The 18,866-nt window shown below is 65.5% G+C and overlaps 3 protein-coding genes across 3 annotated transcripts in view; 2 read left to right on the top strand and 1 right to left on the bottom strand.

The window, feature by feature from the left end:
- Nucleotides 1-18,574, top strand: part of GPSM1 (G protein signaling modulator 1) — a 31,266-nt gene extending 12,692 nt beyond the window's left edge. The window contains exons 9-14 of the mRNA XM_050759925.1: nt 416-539; nt 8,087-8,157; nt 8,964-9,140; nt 14,734-14,890; nt 15,380-15,588; nt 17,037-18,574. Coding sequence (XP_050615882.1) covers nt 416-539; nt 8,087-8,157; nt 8,964-9,140; nt 14,734-14,890; nt 15,380-15,588; nt 17,037-17,243 — 945 coding nt within the window. The 3' untranslated portion in view covers nt 17,244-18,574. The remainder of the gene's footprint in view (nt 1-415; nt 540-8,086; nt 8,158-8,963; nt 9,141-14,733; nt 14,891-15,379; nt 15,589-17,036) is intronic.
- Nucleotides 1-18,866, top strand: part of PMPCA (peptidase, mitochondrial processing subunit alpha) — a 102,732-nt gene that overhangs the window by 10,777 nt on the left and 73,089 nt on the right. The window lies entirely within an intron of this gene.
- DNLZ (DNL-type zinc finger) overlaps nt 18,757-18,866 on the bottom strand; it is a 314,112-nt gene continuing 314,002 nt past the window's right edge. The window contains exon 4 of the mRNA XM_050760373.1: nt 18,757-18,794. Within this exon, the coding sequence (XP_050616330.1) occupies nt 18,772-18,794 (23 nt within the window). The 3' untranslated portion in view covers nt 18,757-18,771. The remainder of the gene's footprint in view (nt 18,795-18,866) is intronic.

Here is an 18,866-nt window from a genome sequence, read left to right on the forward strand (position 1 = left end):
TGCCATGTCACTCTCTCTTCTGCTTGACTTAAGCAAACAGTGCCTGAGAAATGTGGATGTTCCTGGGCGGGTCCCACGGAGCCTCGGCGCACAAGGGCTGAGAGAGGTGCAGCCGGGCGGGGCCGGGCCTCTCGCGCACCAGAGGGCACAGGCCTGGCTGCCTGGGACCCCGTGCATCTCTGGGGTGGGACTAGGGGCTGTTGAGGACCTGTAGGGCCACCTCACCCAGGGACAGAGCCCCAGACTCCACCTCCGAGTCCGCAGTGAGTCCTGGTTCCCTCAGGCCCAGGGGTCAGTGACCAGTTCAGGTCACTGAGGTGGTCAGGGACAGGTGTACTGGGGGCCATTGAGGTCCCCTTGGAGCCCACAGCAGGGCCCCCAGCCACACTTGCCCGCTCCGTCCCGCTCACTGCAGATCGGGGACCGCCATGGGGAGCTCACGGCCCGCATGAACGTGGCACAGCTGCAGCTGGTGCTCGGCCGCCTGACCAGCCCAGCAGCCTCAGAGAAGCCTGACCTGGCCGGCTATGAGGCCCAGGGTGAGTGCCAGGGTTGTGGGGGGGGTCTTGCTCCCCACAGGCACAGACCGGATCGGGAGCTGGGGAGGGGTGGGATAGAGGCCAGGCCAGCATGGCTGAGGTGGCAGCCGCCAGAAAATGGCCCTGCAAGCCAGTTCTTCTTGGCCTCAGGGACAGCACAGGCCTGAGGTTCACTCTGAGCCCCTCCCACCCTCGTCCTGGGTGGCGTCGCAGGGCTGCTGGCTGAAGGACAGGAGGTGGTCACCTACTGCCCGGCTGGCTGCTCTGGGGCCTCCACTCCCCACCTGCCCCTGGAGCACTTGGTGCAGGGAGGGCTTCTGTCCTCAGACCCAGGTGGGAGAGGGCCGCTGGGAGGCAAGAGGGCATCAGCCAGAGGGCTGGGCTGGGCTGGGGGAGCCCCATGTGCCTGGGGTGGTAATCAGGCAAGGCCCAAGGCCAGGCGAGGCCACCGTGGTGACCTCATTCATGTACCACTGGTTGTGCCATGCTGCTCAGCAGTGCTGCACACAGGTCAGAGCATCCCCCACAAAGCGAATAGACTAATAGGTGCCGGGGGTGGTGCCAGGTTGGGCTGGCTTCCTGAGGTGGCTGGCAGTGGGTGAGGGGCAGGTCTAGGGGGAGCAACTGCCCCACCCATGTGTCCCCAACCCCCGAGGGTCTTGAGTTTGCCAGGAGTTGAGCCCCAGCCCCCGAGAAGGGATGCCTGCCTCCCAGAATGTACCTGGTGCCCCCCAGGCCTGCTGAGGACCAGGCTGGGAATACCAGGCTTGGATGTGGTGCTGGGCTGCCAGAGTTTCTTTTTCTTATTTTACTTTTAATAATTAAATGTTTTTATAGAGATAGGGCCTCGCTATGTTGCCCAAGCCAGTGTCAAACTCCCAGCCTCAAGCGATCCTCCCATCTCGGCCTCCCGAAGTGATGGGATTATAGGTGTGAGCCACCGTGCCCAGCCATCCCCTGGGTTTTTGTGCCATGGTGCTCATGGATTTCTGACGATGACCTCTCCTGGGAAATTGGGGGTGCATGTCAGCCACCACAGAGGCCGAGGACAGAGGAAGGAGCAGAGGCTCTGGGGCCCTCAGCGAGCCCGTGGGACCAGGTGCTGTTACCGATGGCGGTGGGTGGGGGATGGGCTGGAATGTGCCCCCCCGGGATATCCAGGCCTATATCTACCTGTGGCCCGGGTTTCTTAAGAGTGGGGGGCTCTGCAGAGAGCTCCTGAGGCACCCCTAGTGCCCCTCCTTTGTCCCTGGCTCGGCACTGCCACCATCTGGGACCCCAGCAGCAACTAGGGGCAGGGCTGGGAGCAGATCTGAAAAGGCTCTTCGGAGGCTGCGGCTCCGGGTCCTCCCAACGTTTTCTTTCTTGGAGCCAAGGAAAAGGGGGGCCGGAGTGGGAGGACGCTGGAACAAAGCAGCTTCTGTCCCTCCTGGCTCCGCTGTGCCTCCCCGAGTGCGGGACCCCTTCCAGCCGGCCCGATGCCTCCTCCCCCAGGGCTGGGGAAGGGTCCGCCTCCCTGCCCAGGGCAGCCCTGCAGCCTGCCTGGGGCCGCCGCCCCGATGCCGCTGCGGGAGGCAGGCTGCACCCCTAGAGTCTGGGCGGCCCTCGGGGAGACCCCCGTTCAGCTGAGCCTGGCAGGGACAGAGCCTTGAGGCCGGAAGTCTGGACTCGGCGCTGCGGGTTTGGGGCGCCACGGAAGGACCCACGCAGCCTCCCCATTCTGCAGGTGCGGAACGCGGGGTGGATCTGCGAGCAGAAGGAGGGAAGTGGGGTGCAGAGACACGCTAGAGCTTGGCCCGTGCGGAGGGGGCGCCGGGGGCTGGGGGCACAGGAGGGCTCTGCCCAGCGGGGTGTGGGCGGGGCGGGGGCGGGGAAGAGGAAGTCGCCTGGGGGCGGGGCTTCAGCTCGCCGGGGACGTGGTGGGGAGTGGCCTTGCTGTTGTGGGCGTGTCCATGGGCGGTGGGCGTGGCAGAGGCTGGTGGGTTTGGTGCCCGGTTGATAAACACGAGGAGACTTAATGTGCGGCGGGAGGACAAAGAATCTTGACGCGGCTTAGTCAGCGTATTAATCTCACCGCCCTCTGCCGGCCCCTCCCCAGCCAGCAGAGAAGCCCCAGACGTGTGTCTGGGGGGCACCTCCCTGCCAGCTGCTGCCCTTGTCCAGCTTCTCTGGGTGTGCGGCCTCTATGAGACCCTGACGGCAACCAGCCCCCGCCTCCCTGGCCAGAGGGCACAGGCCCGGGCCTCCCATACTTGCTCTTGGGCTGCCCTACCCCTCACCCCAGCAAGGGTGCCAGGTACGATGGAGTTTCTGCTGCCGCTCTTGGTGCGGGCAGCATAATTGGCATGTTAGGAGGAGGGAGCCAGCCCTGAGCCCTACAGGACCTCCCCCTGCCCATAGCCCGTCTCCGATGGCCCTGCCTGTCCCACAGGGTGTGCGACTGCCCTCGGCCCTGCTGACCGTGCTCGACAGCCCTTCACCCTCTGGACCCTGCTCAGGGCATCGTGAGCATGGTACACAGGAGTTTCCCGGGGAGCATGCCATCAGCCTCCCTGGGAGAAGTCCCCTGAACGTCCCGACGGGTGGCCTTGGGGTCAGGGATGTGCCTGGCATGACATCCCTTGCAGTTTAGGCTGTGGGCTCCCACCCTGGCCAGCTGATTGTGACTTGACCCACTTGTGCCTCAGTGTCCCCATCTAGGGAACAGACCCACCAGTAGTGCTGGGAACAGAACTTGGCAGGGGTGAGAGGCCAGCAAGCCTGAGAGCCCAGAAACCTGTTACGTTCGGGCCCTGGGTGGGCGAGGCAGGCGTGACTGCAGCACGGTCCTCCTGTTCCAGCAGCTCAGTGGCCTTTGGGCAGTCGCAGGGATGGAGGATGCACCCTCTCTCTGTGCGCCTAAGAGGGCCCAGAGGGGACAGTGTGTGAGAAATGGCACACAGGGTCCTGTACGCAGCAGATACACAGTAAATGCCTGCCGCTCGGTCACCAGGCCCCTGCCGTGTGCCAGGCACTGCTGGGGCCCTCACTGGTACCGAGAGTGCTGAACTGCGTCCAGGGAACCGATAGGTGAGGAAAGGGCAGCCTGGGAGCGAGCCACATGGGATGAGCTTTGGGAGAAAGAAAGGCCCAGCAGGGGAGGTGTGGATAGGAACAGGGAACAGGGGAGGCAGGCTGCAGCAGCTTCGGGAGGTGACCGTCATGGTCCGTTCCGACCGCCCTCACAAAGCACCGCAGGCCGGGGCAGCAGCAGTAGACATTTCCTCCTCACGGCTCTGGAGGCCACAAGGCCAGGGTTGGGGTGCCATGTGCTTGGGCGCTGGCGAGGGTCCTCTTCCTGACTGGCAGACGGCACTTTCTCGCTGTGTCCTCACATAGCAGAGAGAGGGAGGAAGAAGGGGGAGCTTGAGAACACTGGTGGCTTCTCCTAAGGCCACTCGTCATTATGGGGCTCCATCCTCATGACCTCCTGTAAACCTCAGGACCTCCTAACACCATCCCATGGGGAGTTAGGGCTTTGATGATGACACTCCAGCAAAGACTGGAGGTCAGAGAGAAGTGAGCCGCAAGCTTAGACGGAGGAACAGCAGTCTGGGCAGAGGGAACAGCTTGTGCAAAGGGCCTGAGGCAGGGGCCAGCCTGGTGGGAGGAGGGACAGCGGGGAGACTGTCTGGAGCTGATAGAACAAGGAGAGGGCCTTGGCCGAAGAAGGGAGGGCCTTGTGGGCCCTTGTGTGAGATCCCGTCTCCAGTGGGGCGGGGCCCTTAGGACCCAGCAGAGGAGGGGCAAGGCCTACGCCAGCCCTTACCACCCCCTTTCTTGGAGAGGGGACTTACGGGCAAGGCTGGGGCAGCAGGCAGGTGAGGGGCAGGTGATCCGGCTGCAGGGAAGTGAGGAGGGGTGGGACTCTGGGTCTGCAGTGAGGCAGGGACTGCCTGGATTTCAGACCAGAGGTGGGTGTAAAGGAACAGTGGGCAGCTGAAAATCGGGGTTGCTGAGGTCTGAGCCAAGCCGGCAGGGGGGTGCTGCCCTGAGGGGTCAGGCAGGCACAGGGGGCACTGAGATGCTCGGGGGGCTTGAGTCGGCCATGGCACATTGTCGAGCTGGGTGAGGACAGAAATGATGACAGTGTGACGGTCAGCGTCGGGTGGCCCTGGGGCGGTGCTGGGAGAAGTTTCCAAACGTTGCGCTCGTAGGCGGGAGAGACAGGAAGCCAAGCCAGTGGGCCGGGCCTGTCTGGACAGCTCAGCCAAGGGCGCTGGACTCACACTCAATGCCTCGGCCGACTCTGCAGACAGAGGATGCATTGAGCCGGGCGCAGCGGGCCTTCCGCTCACCATCCGTGCCTGGCTATGAGGGCGCCCGCCATGGAGCCAGACGCTGGCTGTGTCTCAGAAGGGCATTTCAGCCACTGCTCCAGCCAGGGCCCATCCATGCAGCGTCCTGGTGGAGGGCCAGGCCTGGCAGAAGCAGCTGTGCTGGACCCAGGACCCGGAGGATGCATTGGGGAAACCAAGTCAGGCCCCCGTGGCATTGGGGGGCAGCGGAGGGAGAGCCAGGCTCTCAGGGAGTGCACACTGGGAGATGGAGCGGGGCTCTCGCTGGGTGTGGTAAGTGAAGGGACTGCCCCAGCAGACGTGCCCCTCTGTCATTTCCATGGTGTGGGGAGCAGACCCCGAACTGTGTGGGGTCAGGAGCTGTCCTCAGAGCGACCTTGCTAATCTGGGTGGGGGTGGGCAGCTGGCAGCCCTTCAGAGAACAGGACACCGGCCCCAGCCCCATTCTGTCACATTCAGGCTGCACCACCCGAGGCTGGGGCGGCTCCACCACCTGAGGCTGGGGCGGCTCCACTTCAGTGCCTGGCCAGATCCTGAATGTGCCAAAGCTAACCTTGATCCCACTGACCACTGTGACCACAGGGCGGGGCTGGGAGCCCTGCCTGGGGCGTTCGTGTTGCCAGTGGGAGGCGCAGTGGACGGCCCCAGGTCCCAGCGTCCTGCTCAGGCCCTGATGGGCCCCAGGTGAGCCTCTGGCTGCACACGTTTCCATCTCAGGCCTCTGGAGAGCAGGAGCTCAGGGTGTGTCCTCGGAGCCCGGAGGCCAGGCCAGGGAAGTGCACAGCCCATACTCGGCCAGCTCCCATTCCCTGCCCAGCTCTCATGAAGCCCTAGGCATTCGCCGTGGGCTGGTCTGGGGCCTGCAGGCTGGAGGTGGAGGACAGCCTGGGCCCCCAAGTCCTCAGCTCCCTCTGCTCCTGTCCCCTTCCCCCCAGCCGCGTTTAGGTTGCTCGCTGTTTAAACAGGTCACATGGACAGGCTCGGGGAGGGGCTTCTATAGCAGCCAGGCCTGGCCAGAGGCTCCCGTGTGCCCCATAGGTAGCACCTCGCTGTCCGCCAGGCGCCTTCTTGGCCGTCTGAAGCCCCCAGCGCATCCTCATCGCTGCCGTTCACTAAGTGGGGGCAGGATCCCCTTCCCAGTGCGGGGTGGAGGCTTGGATTCCATTCGGTGGCACAGTGCTCAGAGAGCAGCCCTCCAGCAAGACCCAGGCCTGTTCTCATCCCCAGCGTGGGCCTGTAAGGGAGACCCTGAGAGACCCTGACACTCTGGCCCATTTCCTCCCTTCCTCGTGGTCGGGGCCAGGCTCATATTTAAATCAGGGCCACGCTGAGGCTGGGGTCAGGGGGATGTTGGCTGAGTGACCCAGCTGTGCAGGTGAGGCTGGGAGGGGCTGTGTGTGCGGTCCAGTGCCTGAAATGACTGAGTGACTGGCCGCCTGAGCCGGCTCTCTCCATCTGTGGATGTTGCGTTCCCCGGCAGGGCCCAGAACCCAGGGCTAACGGTGGGGTCCAGGTGCACCTGAGGCTCCGGCACCCTGCGTGGCCATTCATGCTAACTTTGACGAGTGCCCCAGCCCTGGTGGCTGTGCCCCCTGATGCAGTAGGGCCTGGACGGGGTAAGGGGGTGTCTGGGCCTGCCCTCCACGTCTGCCTGGTGCAGGCAGCCACCAAGCAGCTTCGCTTTAGGAGCTGAGCTCCTCGGGGGATGAGCACAGAGCGGCACTGCCCCACCCGGCCCATCCCTGCCGGCCCAGTCTGATGATAGGGCACTGAGCTCTGAGGCGTAGTAATGGGGCCAAGTCTGCTGGTCTGGAGGTGCCAGGACTGGATTCTCAGAGTGCCCACTGATGCCAGGGCTGGCTCTGGCCCCGCCCTCGGACTCACACCGGGTGTGCGCGGGGCCCCTGGGCACAGCCCGTATCCAGCGTGTCTGCGGGTGGAGGGACACTTGGTTCCCAGGAAGACTGGGTAAGGGTGGGCGTGGGGGTGTGGGAGCTGTGGGCGAGCGGGGAGGAGGGCCGGGGTCCTCCCAGCTGCGAGAGGCTCCCTGGGGATGTGCCGGGTGTTGGGACAGCAGAGACAGGGTCCTCAGTGCCAGCCTCGTTCCGCCGTCGTCCCCTCTGCCTGGAACATTCTGCTACCTTTTCCACAGTGGCCGTGCCCCCGTCCATCCCGCCACCTCCTCAGGGAAGCGCCCGCAGACCCTGGCTCTCAGCCACGGCATCAGGCCTTCCCACAGCGCTTCTCGCCTGGTTGGGGACGTTCCCCACATCCCGGATTCCATCCCATTTTTCCGTTGGCCACCTCATTTCTGGTCTGCCAGGTCTGTTGTGTCCTGAATCTGGGTCCCTGTGAGTGCTCCGGGAATGGCTGGACTGAGGTAGGGCCACTCTCCCAAACTCCCAAATCCTTTCGGACCCCTCAGGGCTGAGTGACACCCGCCTCTGCCTGGGCCGTGTTAGGACAGAGGCTTGGAGGTAGGCCTGGCTGTGGGGCTGCCGGGGGGCCCAGGACAGGCACTGGTGGCTCCGCTGAGTCTGTATCTGGCCAGAGTTGGGTCAGGCAGCTGCGCGCCACCACCCCACTGTGGCTAGAGGAGATGGGGGTCCCTTGGGTGGAGACACGGCCAGTAGGGTGAGCCCAGGGCCAGGAGGGATGGACAGGAGCCTGGGGAAGGTCCCACGGCAGAGCTGGTCTGGGGGACTCATCTGAGGCCTTTGCCTCCCCCGCCCTGGCCTGGACTGCCGCAGTGAGCTGGGGGTGGACCCAGAGGCCCGCCCCACCTACCTCTGGGGCACAGCATGACGCACCCTCAGGAGGGGGATTGGGTGGCCTCACAGAGGTGGCCGAGGGCCACAGGGGCCACTGGAAAGGGGCAGGAGGAGCAGCAGGAGTTGACACCGGGAGGCCCTGTGCGTGGCGGGGGAGAGGCCTGTCCAGAGCCAGGCCCTTCCAGGACGGGGGAGCCAAAGCCCGACCCCCCCTGGCCCCACCCAGGGTGCGCCCCGTCTCGACGCCCGTCCCCTTTGACTGACAGTACAGTCGGGGAGATGCAGAGGGACACTCAGACATGGCACTCGCCTCCACAAGGGGGGCTAGCTGTCACAAAGCCACGGCCGGGTTGGTCCTGGGCCCCTGGAGACTCTGGCCTGGCCCACCTGGTACGAGGTGCCGGGGGGGTGCAGGCTGACCGGGTCCCTCTGTCCTCAGGAGCCAGACCCAAGAGGACGCAGAGGCTGAGCGCGGAGACCTGGGACCTGCTGAGACTCCCCCTGGAGCGGGTGAGCCAGGGACACACGGGGCCGATGTCAGCACAGCCGCTGCCAGAGCACGGGCACCGGGGTTAATGAGGCAGAGCCACCGCCACCCACCTCAGCCCGTCTGCTGGGGGATAAATGTACCCTCCTGCACAGGCCCATCTGCCACCTGCTCACCCATGTCCCTCAGCGTCTGGCCAGCTGCGCCCCAGGCGAGGCGTGGTCCTCACACATTTCAGGCCCCCATGCTCCACCCAGCCGCTATGTCACTGCACCCTCGGGACCCACAGACAGGGACACCCACTCCTGCCTGCTCCCTACCCTCTCGGACTCTGCACCCAAAGTGGGGACAGCTGCTCCAGGTGCAGACACCAGCTGGGGTTCAGCAAACACAGACGGACAGATTCGGGGACTGCCTGGCGTAGGGCCCTGGGCTGACCCTGTGCCTGCCGGCAGTGGGTGCTGTGTGGCCTGGGCTGGCAGCCTGACCTCTCTGAGCCTCTGGTTCCTCTGGTGTGACCTGTGTTCAGTTGTGGATGGCCGTCAGGGTTCTGCTGTGGGGACAAGGCCCAAGGACGCCCATAGTCACTGTCATTGCCGGTGTAAGCCGGCCAACATTTACGGGGGTCACTGGCCCTCAAGCGCCCCATCCTGCCTCTCCCGGCCCCAGCCAAGGCCCCACAGCCCCAGTCCTCTTCTCCTCCCTGGGGACTGAGTACCTACTGTGCGCGTCCATGAAATGGAGGCGGCCTGGCCTTCCCTTCAGGGTCCTGGGATGGGGACATTGGTTCACAATCGCCCAGGACATGCACCGCCTTACCCCTCCCCAGGAGCAGAATGGAGACAGCCACCACGCAGGGGACTGGCGGGGGCCCAGCAGGGACTCGCTCCCCATCCCCGTGAGGAGCAGGAAGTACCAGGAAGGCCCGGACGCTGAGAGGAGGCCCCGGGAGGGCAGCCACTCCCCGCTGGACAGCGCCGACGTCCGGGTGCATGTGCCGCGCACGGTAGGCGTCTTTGACAGCAGAGCCAGGCTGAGAGGGAGGAGAGCTTGGCAACGGCGCCCCAGCTCCACTGCCAGCCAACGGGCCGGGCCGGGCCAGGCCCGGGCACTCCGGGGAGGCAGGGGTCCCTCCGTGGTGCACCTGGTGCAGTGCTGTCCTGGGAACCCGGGCAGGGGCTCTGGGCAGGGCTGAGGGTTCAGCATTGTGGTCACACCCGGCCTCAGAGGCCCTGGCCACCGAGGAGCCTCCTGGGCACTCTGGGCTGGGCTCTTCTGCAGGGAAGGCCCCGCCTCTCTTTGGGCCCCAGTTTCCATCTCGTTCACCAGTTGGGGGCTGGCTCTTCCAAGCCTTCAGGTGGCCTCTGTCTCTGACCCCAGCCCCCGCCCTCCTTCGTTGGAACCCTCCAGACCCAGCCGCTAGTCGCAGGAGCGTGTCCCTGAAAGGGACTGGCTGCCTCCACTGTGAGAGCTGGGCTGCACAGATGCCCTGATGGGGTGCCCCTTCCTGAGGCGGCTCTTGGAGGCTCTGGCCAGTGAGGTCAAGCCTGTGTACCCTAGCAGGGTCTCGGAGGGGTGGACGAAGCCATTGTAATCCCTGGGGGAATCCTGGGATCTCTGAAACCTGGCGGGGGTCCCTGAGTAGAGGGGCCTGAGGGGCACCCAAGGGGCAGGTGGGAAGCCCCAAGCCACGCCCATGGTTAGGTCCTGGTGTGGAAGTACCTGCAGCTCCTGCCAGGTCAAGGTGCTGGGGCCTCTCCTTGTCAGTGCAGTGGCCGGGGCAGGACCAATGGTGAGTGGGGTCGTGGAGGGGATGCAGCTGAGTGGCCTTTGCATGGCTGCCGAGCCCCTGGTAAGGGGACAGCAAGGGGCTAGGTCCATCCAGGGTTCCTCCTGGTCAGGGGCTGGGAGGCCCCACCCTGCCCAACCCCACCTGGGCTCAGGGTCATGAGTGGAGCAGAGGGTCACAGCCCAGCAAGCAGCAGCAGTGCAGCCTGGGGGCCGCCTGGGTCCTCAGGCCTAGCCAGGAGCCCCCCCGCATTGCTGCGGCACACACAGGTGGAGGGAGGGGTGGGGCGGTTGCAATGACTGCCAAGTGTATGGGTGGACGGACGGGGACAGACAGACCGGTGGTCAGACTCGGGGATGGCAAACGGATGGGGGACAGACAGACCGGTGGTCAGACTCGGGGACGGCGGACGGACGGGGGACAGACAGACCGGTGGTCAGACTCGGGGATGACGGGGGACAGGCCGGGCCTGTGCCTGGCAGGTGTCAGCTGTGCCAGGGCCACTCCAGCCACGGGGGAGCTGGTTGGTGTTCAGGGGCATAGATGGGCCGAGTCCAGGTTCAGAGGTCAGTCTGGAGCTCCCCCGTGCAGAACAGCTGGGTCCAAACCACTAGAAACAGTCTGAAACTGTTCCTCCGTGGGCACCCACCTGCAGAGGGGTATGGGTTCCAGGGTGGGATTCGCAGCCCCCCGAGGCTGCCCGAGCCCATCCTGCCCACCAGCAGGGTGCAGCCTCCCCTCCCCTCATTCAGCCTCAGCACTGCCCAACCATCTGGGCTGCTTCCATCGGTCCACTGACGGGAGAGGTGCGGAGGGAAGGGTACCCAGGGAGCACCTGGTCAGGCCTTCCTGGTGGTCCTGGTGATCCCCCAACCTCCCTGGGCCTGGAGGGAGGAGCAGGACTGGGACCCAGACACCTGCTCTGTCCACAGCTGGCTCTGCCCACCACATCTGGGCCGCCAAGAAAGGAGCGGGAGGCTGGCAGCGTGTGTGGGGCAGGCCAGCGTCAGCCGGCCTCAGGGACAGATGGCTTTCTAGAAAGCAGAGCCTCTGAGGGCTTCCGGGCTTCACGTCCCCCCAAAAAACTGCCCTGGGTCTGGGCCGGCAGGGCCAGGGGAAACAGTTCCAAATGTCCAGCTGCCTGGCCCTGCTCCCCTGGCCCCTGCAGCCACCACAGGGCAGGACGCCCGGGACAGCCAAGATCCTGGCACCAGACAAACGGGGTTCACAGGGCCTGTGAGGACGTGGCAGGGCCTCTTGGCTTTTCTGCTGACCTGAACCCCACTGGCCTTCCTGAGGTCAGGACCTCGGGTACCGCCCCGAGTAAGGACCGTCTGCACCCTGGTGGCAGCCTGCATGGGGACTGCAGCAACAGTGGGTGGGGGACATATCCCTGGGCTGTCAGTGGCTGGGTGGGCCCCCTTCCCTCTCCGCTGGGGTCCTCAGGGGAGGGCTTTCACCTCTGAGTTGGGGTTCTCCTCTGCAAAGTGCAGCTGATACGGACACTGCGCCGTTGCTGTTGCTGACCAGCCAGCCTCTGCCGCTGCCCACCCTGTGCCCAGACAGTGCAGGGGCCTTTGGGGTGTGAGGCGGTGCGGCTGGGTGTGGTCTGGGGGTCCAGAGAACTCATCCTGGGGTGGAGGGTAGGGGGCAGGGCAGGGTTGGCCTCAGAGGCTGGGGACAGTGTGGGTCCAACCAGGAATGAGACAGGGGTAGCAACCAGAGGCTAGAGCTGAGCTGGCCGGGAGGTCCTTGAGCCAGGGCACTGGGGAGCCACCGAGGGCTGTGGGGCAGGAAGGGCCGTCGCGGACAGAGGAATCCAGATGAGGAGGACAGCAACCTTCCCAGCTTCTCTGTGCCTGCCTCCGTAGTCAGGCTGAATAACGAGGTGGTTTTCCCCACCTGGCCCAGCTCTGGAGGGAGGCCCAGGGGCCCGGGTGTCAGCAGGGAAACGGCTCTTCAGCAGGCTGTCCTCCCACACAGCCCTGCAATGTGCCCGCCCACAGGCATGGGGCGGGGAGGCGGGAGGTTCACTGCTGCACTCGCTGGGGGAGGGTTTACGGAGCACGCCTGGGTGTGTGTGCGAGCCCGCGTGGTGGATGTGAGCTTGTGCGTGTGTGTGAGCTCGTGCGTGTGTGTGAGCCCGCGTGGTATGTGGGAGCTCCTGCGTGTGTGTGAGTTTGTGTGTGTGTGTGAGCTTGTGCGTGTGTGTGATCCCGTGTGCGTGTGTGTGAGCCCGTGTGGTGTGTGTGAGCTCCTGCATGTGTGTGAGCCCGTGTGCGTGTGTGTGAGTTTGTGCGTGTGAGTTTGTGCGTGTGTGTGAGCCCACGTGTGCATGCGCTCAAGTGAGCAGGGGCGGGTGCTGGGAGGGCTGAGCCCTTGCCCAGGGTCCTGTTTAAGCCTCAGGCATCCCAGCCTTGAGGCAGCACTTGGCACTTTGGGCAGGGTGGTGGTGGCCCTGAGCACCTTGTGTCCTGCCTGCGCTCCGTGTGGCCAAGCACCCAGCGTGGGGCTCCCCGCCGCTGTGGAGAGAGCCTGTGAGCCGCGTGAGTCTGGGGTCCTAACAGGTGGAGGCTGAGGGAGCCCACGGACCTCCGTGAAGCCGGGTGGGGTGGTCTTGGTCCTCCTCAGGAGAAACTGGGCTTGTGCTAAAGCAGGAGAGACTACAGTCAGACTTAAGGAAGAACTCAGACCTCCAGGAAGGAGGGAGCCAGGGGTTGGGGCAAGGGAGGGGTTAGAGCAGGGAGGCGGGACCCCGAGTCCCACTGGAGTGGCCTTGGGGCCAAGGGTCTTGCTCCTGAAGGGCTCAAGGGGCCCCAGACTATCCAGAGCCTCTCCCTGTACCAGGCACTAAGCCTCAGTTTTGCACCTGTGGTCTTAGGCCCCTGCCCGCCATGTGAGGGATGCATTAGCCCCGCAATAGGTGGCCCCGGCCTCAGGGAAGGGGAGGGCTGCCCGACATGGGGCAGGGGCTTCGCCATGGTGCCTGGGACATGGCCCCTGAGGGGTCCTGCCTTTCCCAGGAGGGGCCTTGCTCAGTTCACCTGGGCCCTGGGTCACCTGGGGGAGCCCAGCTTGGCCTCCCACAGAGGCCCCCCCACAGCTGTGCCCAAGCCCATCACAGCCTGGGAGCCAGTCCCTTTTGGACCAGGAGGCCACATCCTCCCAGAGAGGCCTGTGTGGTACCCCCACTGGCACTCAGAGATGCTGGCAACCCCAGTGCCACCCTCTGCCTGGACCTGCAACTCCCGGAGCCCTGGCCCAAGTGGATGTGGCCCTCCCTGCAACCTGGGCCAGTTCTCCCCTCCCTCCTGCCTGGGGAATCGGAGGGAGTAGGGGTGTCGCCATAGACCGGAGCCAGGCCGCAGGAGGACAGAGCCCTGCAGGGAGAAGGAGGTGCTAGAACTCCCTCTCCCCAGGTCTGCCCCAGGGACAGGAGGCACTTGAGGCTTCCATGACAGCTGGGGACTGACTTCAGGGGCCAGAGCCAGGGGCCCTCGGCTCAACTCAGGGTTCCGAATCCCAGCTCTTTTTTGCCCCAGTGTGACCTTGGGCAGGTCACGTATGTCTCTGGGCCTCACTCTCCTGTGCCCTGGGCTGGTTCCAGCAGACAACCGGAAGCAGGACGGGAGCCCCGGTCCTGGGCTGTGGGGATCAGGGGTCGGGAATTCCAGTTGTCTGTCAGCTGCCTGTCTCCCGGGCTGTGGGAGTCAGGTATTGGGAATTCTAGGCAGCGTCGGGTACCCAGGAGGTGCCGTCTCCGCCAACGTTGCATTAATTTGTTCAGTTGTGAGCCCAGCGCTGTGCAGGCCTGGAAGAGGCCACCAGCCGTGAGATGGACAGGCTGGGGCCAGGCAAGGTGTGCCAGCGCCATTCGGGAGGTGGACGGGGCTTGGAACCATCACAGCCACCCATCAGCCCTGGGGCAGACCAAGGCCTGTGAAGCTGGGTCACGGGGTAGACCTGCTTCAGCTGGGCCCCCTCGGGGGCGCCACAGGAGACCATGCTCTCCAGCCTCCCTTGTTTGGGTGTGTGGACTGAGGCCCAGGGCGGGGTTCATTCCTTCGAGTTCATTCACACAGCAGACACCGGTGAGGGCTGTGTGGGGCATGGACGCAGGGAGCTCGTGGCAGAGCTGACACAGGGTGTGGTGGGCATAGGGACGGGAGGCACGGGAGGCTTCCCGGGATGTCTGGGGAGCGTTCCAGGCCGAGGCTGGCGAGGCTGGCCCAGGGCAGGTGACGGACAGAGGGCTGGACCGGGGTGGCAGCGATGGGAGGAGAGAAGTCGGGGGGAGTCGGCGGGTGGCAAGGGTGGGTGGCACGTCCTGGGGGAGGGGTAGCTGGGTGCTGAGGGTGGGTGGCACGTCCTGGGGGAGGGGTAGCTGGGTGCTGAGGGTGGGTGGCACGTCTTGGGGGAGGGGTAGCCAGATGCTGAGGGTAGGTGGCACATCCTAGGGGAGGGGTAGCCGGGTGCCGAGGGGGGGTGGCACGTCTTGGGGGAGGGGTAGCCAGATGCTGAGGGTGGGTGGCACATCCTGGGGGAGGGGTAGCCGGATGCTGAGGGTGGGTGGCACGTCCCGGGGAGGGGTAGCCGGGTACCGAGGGTGGGTGGCACGTCCCGGGGGAGGTAGCTGGGTACTGAGGGTGGGTGGCATGTCCTGGGGGAGGGGTAGCTGATAGGGGGCAGGTGAGGGTCCCAGCCTTGGCCAGGGTCTCAGAAGTGTGTGTGGCCTGGGCAAGCAGCCCCCGGTCTCGTGCAGGGGTCTGCGGGGCTAGCTTTGGCTGCAGTGACCCCACTCCCTCCGCAGAGCATCCCAAGGGCCCCGTCTTCAGACGAGGAGTGCTTCTTTGACCTGCTGACCAAGTTCCAGAGCAGCCGCATGGACGACCAGCGCTGTCCCCTGGATGACGGCCAGGCTGGGGCTGCTGAGGCCACGGCCGCCCCCACGCTGGAGGACAGGATCGGTGAGTGCCTCCCTCAGCCGGGCCCTCCCTTGGGCTTGTCTGCAGGGGCCAGGACCAGGGCTCCTGTCCTGCCTCCAGTGAGGAGCTTTTGGGGGACAGACCAGCAGACCAGCTGCAGAGCACCGTCACCAAGGGCGCCCTCCACAGCCCCCACAGAGCAGCATCCCGGGAAGCGTGTCACCAGTCTGCCCTCCGGAACATACTCAGGCCGCACGGGCGGTCTCGGGGAGGGGGGTGGGCAGGGCGTGGGAGACCGGCGTTGTCCTCCTGTCACCTCCTGGAAGCCCCAGAGGTGGGCGTGGGAGCCACAGCAGAGGGAGCAGCCGAGAGCTGCCTAGGCTGGTCAGCGGAGACTCCCCCGGGAGCCATGGCCTCAGGAGCACAGTGGGCTGAGCTGGGCTCAGAGGTCAGAGCTCACTGTGGCTGCAGCCCGAGCCTCGGGCCTGACCCCGCACTGGGTCCCAGGCCTCGCCCTCTGCACCTCCGCAGCCCAGCCCTCCATGACGGCCTCGCCCCAGACCGAGGAATTCTTCGACCTCATCGCCAGCTCCCAGAGCCGCCGGCTGGATGACCAGCGGGCCAGCGTGGGCAGCCTGCCGGGGCTTCGGATCACCCACAGCAACGCAGGGCACCTCCGAGGCCATGGCGAGCCCCAGGAGCCAGGAGACGACTTCTTCAACATGCTCATCAAGTACCAGGTGGGCTGCGGCCCGGGCAGGCATGGCTCATGGCCCCTTTGCCATCCACTTGTGTGGTGGGAACTTGTGTGTCCTGGGGGGTGAGGTGGGTGCTGGTTCCTCCATCTCAGGTCATGTTTGAGGGACTCCTGGGGGACTCAGCCAGTGTCACCAGATGACAAGGGGTGTCTGAGCCTGAAGCGCCACTTCTGGGAACCCCAGGCTGCTGGGGATACCAGAGACCCCCACAGAAGGCAACCCCAGGACACCCCCAGGCTGTGCCACCCCCCCCCGCTGTGCAGGAACTCAGGGTGGGGGCTAGGGGGTCATAGGTCCTAGAGCTCATGGCCTCAGGGATTCCCCACCAGCCCTCCACACCTGGCAGAGAAAACACAGGCCAGATAGCATCCCCAGAGTGGGGAGGGCAGGGGGATCCAGGGCTGCCAGCGGGCTGGCGGGACAAAAACAGGGACCATCCAGGAACCACACAGTGGATGGCAGGGGCGGAGGGTCCAGCCCCAGAGGGCAGAGCCAAGGCTGGGGCTCCAGCCTGGCAGCCACACTGGGAATGCCCTCCTCACCTGTGTGGGGGTGAGCCAGGTAGGGTGGCCGGAGCGGGGACTGTTGAGCCAACAGTTGTCCCAACTGGGACCTCAAACTCTGGGGGTCTCACCATCCCTGTGGGGTGCAGCCACTGCTGGGAAGGGGTTCAGGGTCCCTAGACTTGGAAACAAGCTGGCGGTGGAGGCTACTTGGCCCACCATGCACCAAGCCAGCGAGTTTCCAGGTCTGCCGTCCTCCCTACAGCGGAGAAGAAACCGCGGCCTGGGGCCAGGCATCCGACCAGCCGCCTCCAAACCAGTCCCACCCAAGAGGCCCAGAGTCCCCCGTCCACATGCATGCCTGTGCCAGCTCCCGTCCCTCCTGCTCCAGGCCCTTCAGAGAAGCCCAGATGCCCCCTTGGCCCCCTGGCCTGCACGCTGGAGCAGGCGAGGCCCACGGGGTCGGCCACCTGACCCAAGGGGGAGCCCTGGGGAGCGCCACAGTTCGGGCTCTGCAAGCTGAGACCTCAGGCCTGCCAGCGTCAGACCTGGCAGAGGGACGGCCACGCATGCCCGTCCCTGGGGATCAGCAGATCTGGGGAGCAGGCATCCAACGCCAACCTAGCCACTGTCTCCTGGCCCTGGCGCACCCATGCCCAGTGGGAATCGTTGGACCTGCTTTTCCTGGATGGGCCTGCCGTGGGCTCCTGGGGGGTGGGGGCGGGGCCACCAGAAGACTGTGCGCAGGGCCCGGGCTCCCAGCACAAGCCCCCAGAGCGAGGGAGGCCCCAGAACCAATTCCTTGGGTAGACATGGGGAAGCCCATGAGCAGTGCACGCCGGCCCTCCGGAACCGCCCCTGTTGACCAGCACCCGGACCACTGGACCTGGGGAGGGTGAGGCCGCCAACCGCACTGTGTCCACTCAGTCCTCCAGGATCGATGACCAGCGCTGCCCGCCGCCCGACGTGCTGCCCCGGGGCCCTACCATGCCGGACGAGGACTTCTTCAGCCTCATCCAGAGGGTGCAGGCCAAGCGCATGGACGAGCAGCGGGTGGACCTCGCCGGGGGCCCGGAGCAGGGAACAGGCGGCCCGCCCGAGCCCCAGCAGCAGTGCCAGCCTGGTGCGAGCTAAGGCCCTGTGCCCACCGCCAGGCCCGCCCTGCCCCCGCTCCTAGACGCTGGGCTCACAGTCACAGCCACGTCCTCCCGAGGCCATCGCTGAGGACAGGCACTGGGCATGCAGCCCCACGGCCTCCCCGACCCAGAGCAGCAGGCTCAGGCCGAGCTGCCCGCGGCGGGAGGGCGTTCTTCATCCCGGGCTGGCCCCCCATGGCCCTGGACTTGCTCCCTCCGGCCCCGCCGCAGGCCGGATGGGGTCTCGGCATGTCGGCCCCGACCCGGTGCTGTCAGACTCCCGCACCCTCTCCCCCAAGCCCTTCTCGTTCTGTCCTGCCCTGCCAAATGTGAAACCTGCTGTCTCCCCTACTCTCCCCAAAGGTGTCTCTGAGCCTCTTCTCGGGGCCACCAAGGACAGGGCCACGTTCTTTCCCCCCAGAGCTGGTCTTGGGACGGCCACGTGGCAGGCTTTGTCCCCTCCAGCTTCGTCCCGGGGCAGGGCTCCCTCCAAGCCTATCTCCCCACTCCTGCCCGGGCCGGAGGAGGTCTGCAACCACAGAAGGCCCCCCAGATCAGGCCGCAGGGGCAGCTCTGAGGTGCCTCCCCGCTGCAGGGGCCTTGATAGGAGCTGGGCCTGTCTGTAAAGCAGAGGGAATGGCTGGGCATGAACTTTAACACTCCAAACCCCCAAGCCAGGAAAAAGGGCAGGGCCTGGTCCTGGGGACGCTTGCTGGCAGCGGGCACAGTGGTCAGTCAGGGTGGGAGACAGCACCAGGCTCTGTGACCCTCACCCGAGGTGGGGGGTCAGTGGAAGCTGGGGAGGCTTCACTCAGCTCAACCCTGCAGAACCCCCGATACGAGAACCCCCCTCCTCCCACCAGCTGGGGGAGATGACATCACTGCTGTCTCCCCATGGGGAGGGGGCTCACAGGGCACTGAGTTCAGGATCCTGAGACTGGCAGGACCTGTTGGAGCCTGAGATGGGCCTGAGGTTGCCTGCTCCTGTCCAGACCCAGCCGTGGCATCTCCCGGGGGCCTCACCATGGCCCCACAGCCCCCAGGGCTGGCAGTTCCATCTAGGAGGGAGCCCGCTCTCAGGCTGGGATGGAGAGGCAGTCCTGGGCCCGGCGAGGTGAGCTGCCTCTGGAGGGGCAGGGCCGCACCCCAGGGCAGGGACAGGTGCCCGGACACAGGGTCTCCAGGATGTAGCGCCCCCCCTGCATACTTGAATGTATGTGCGTATTTATTGCTCACATGTGTGTGCCATGTTGTCAGTGGGTCCTTTCCAACCCAAGAGGTACATTTGTTTTTCTGTTTTTTCCTGAAAAATAAAGTCGGCCAAGTGAATGTGGTCCGTATGGCCTTAGTCCCGGGGGTGACCCAGGTAAGAGGCTGCACCGTGCGTGCAGAGTGTCCACAGATACCCACGGTCTGGGCCCTCTGAGACCTCAGAAAGATGGAGTTCCCACTGCATTTAACCACAGGGGAGCCGGGGCACAGAGGGGTGAAGTGGCTGCCTGCTGTCACCACTGACTCCTGCACCGCTACCTCCTCACGCTGCCAGCCCCTAGGGAAACAGAGCATGCTCTGAGCTGACACTCGAGTGGTCGAGGCCAGCCCCCGAAGCAGCAACCCCCAG

The sequence above is a fragment of the Macaca thibetana genome, chromosome 15 (genome assembly GCF_024542745.1).
Source record: "Macaca thibetana thibetana isolate TM-01 chromosome 15, ASM2454274v1, whole genome shotgun sequence".
Classification (NCBI taxonomy): domain Eukaryota; kingdom Metazoa; phylum Chordata; class Mammalia; order Primates; family Cercopithecidae; genus Macaca; species Macaca thibetana.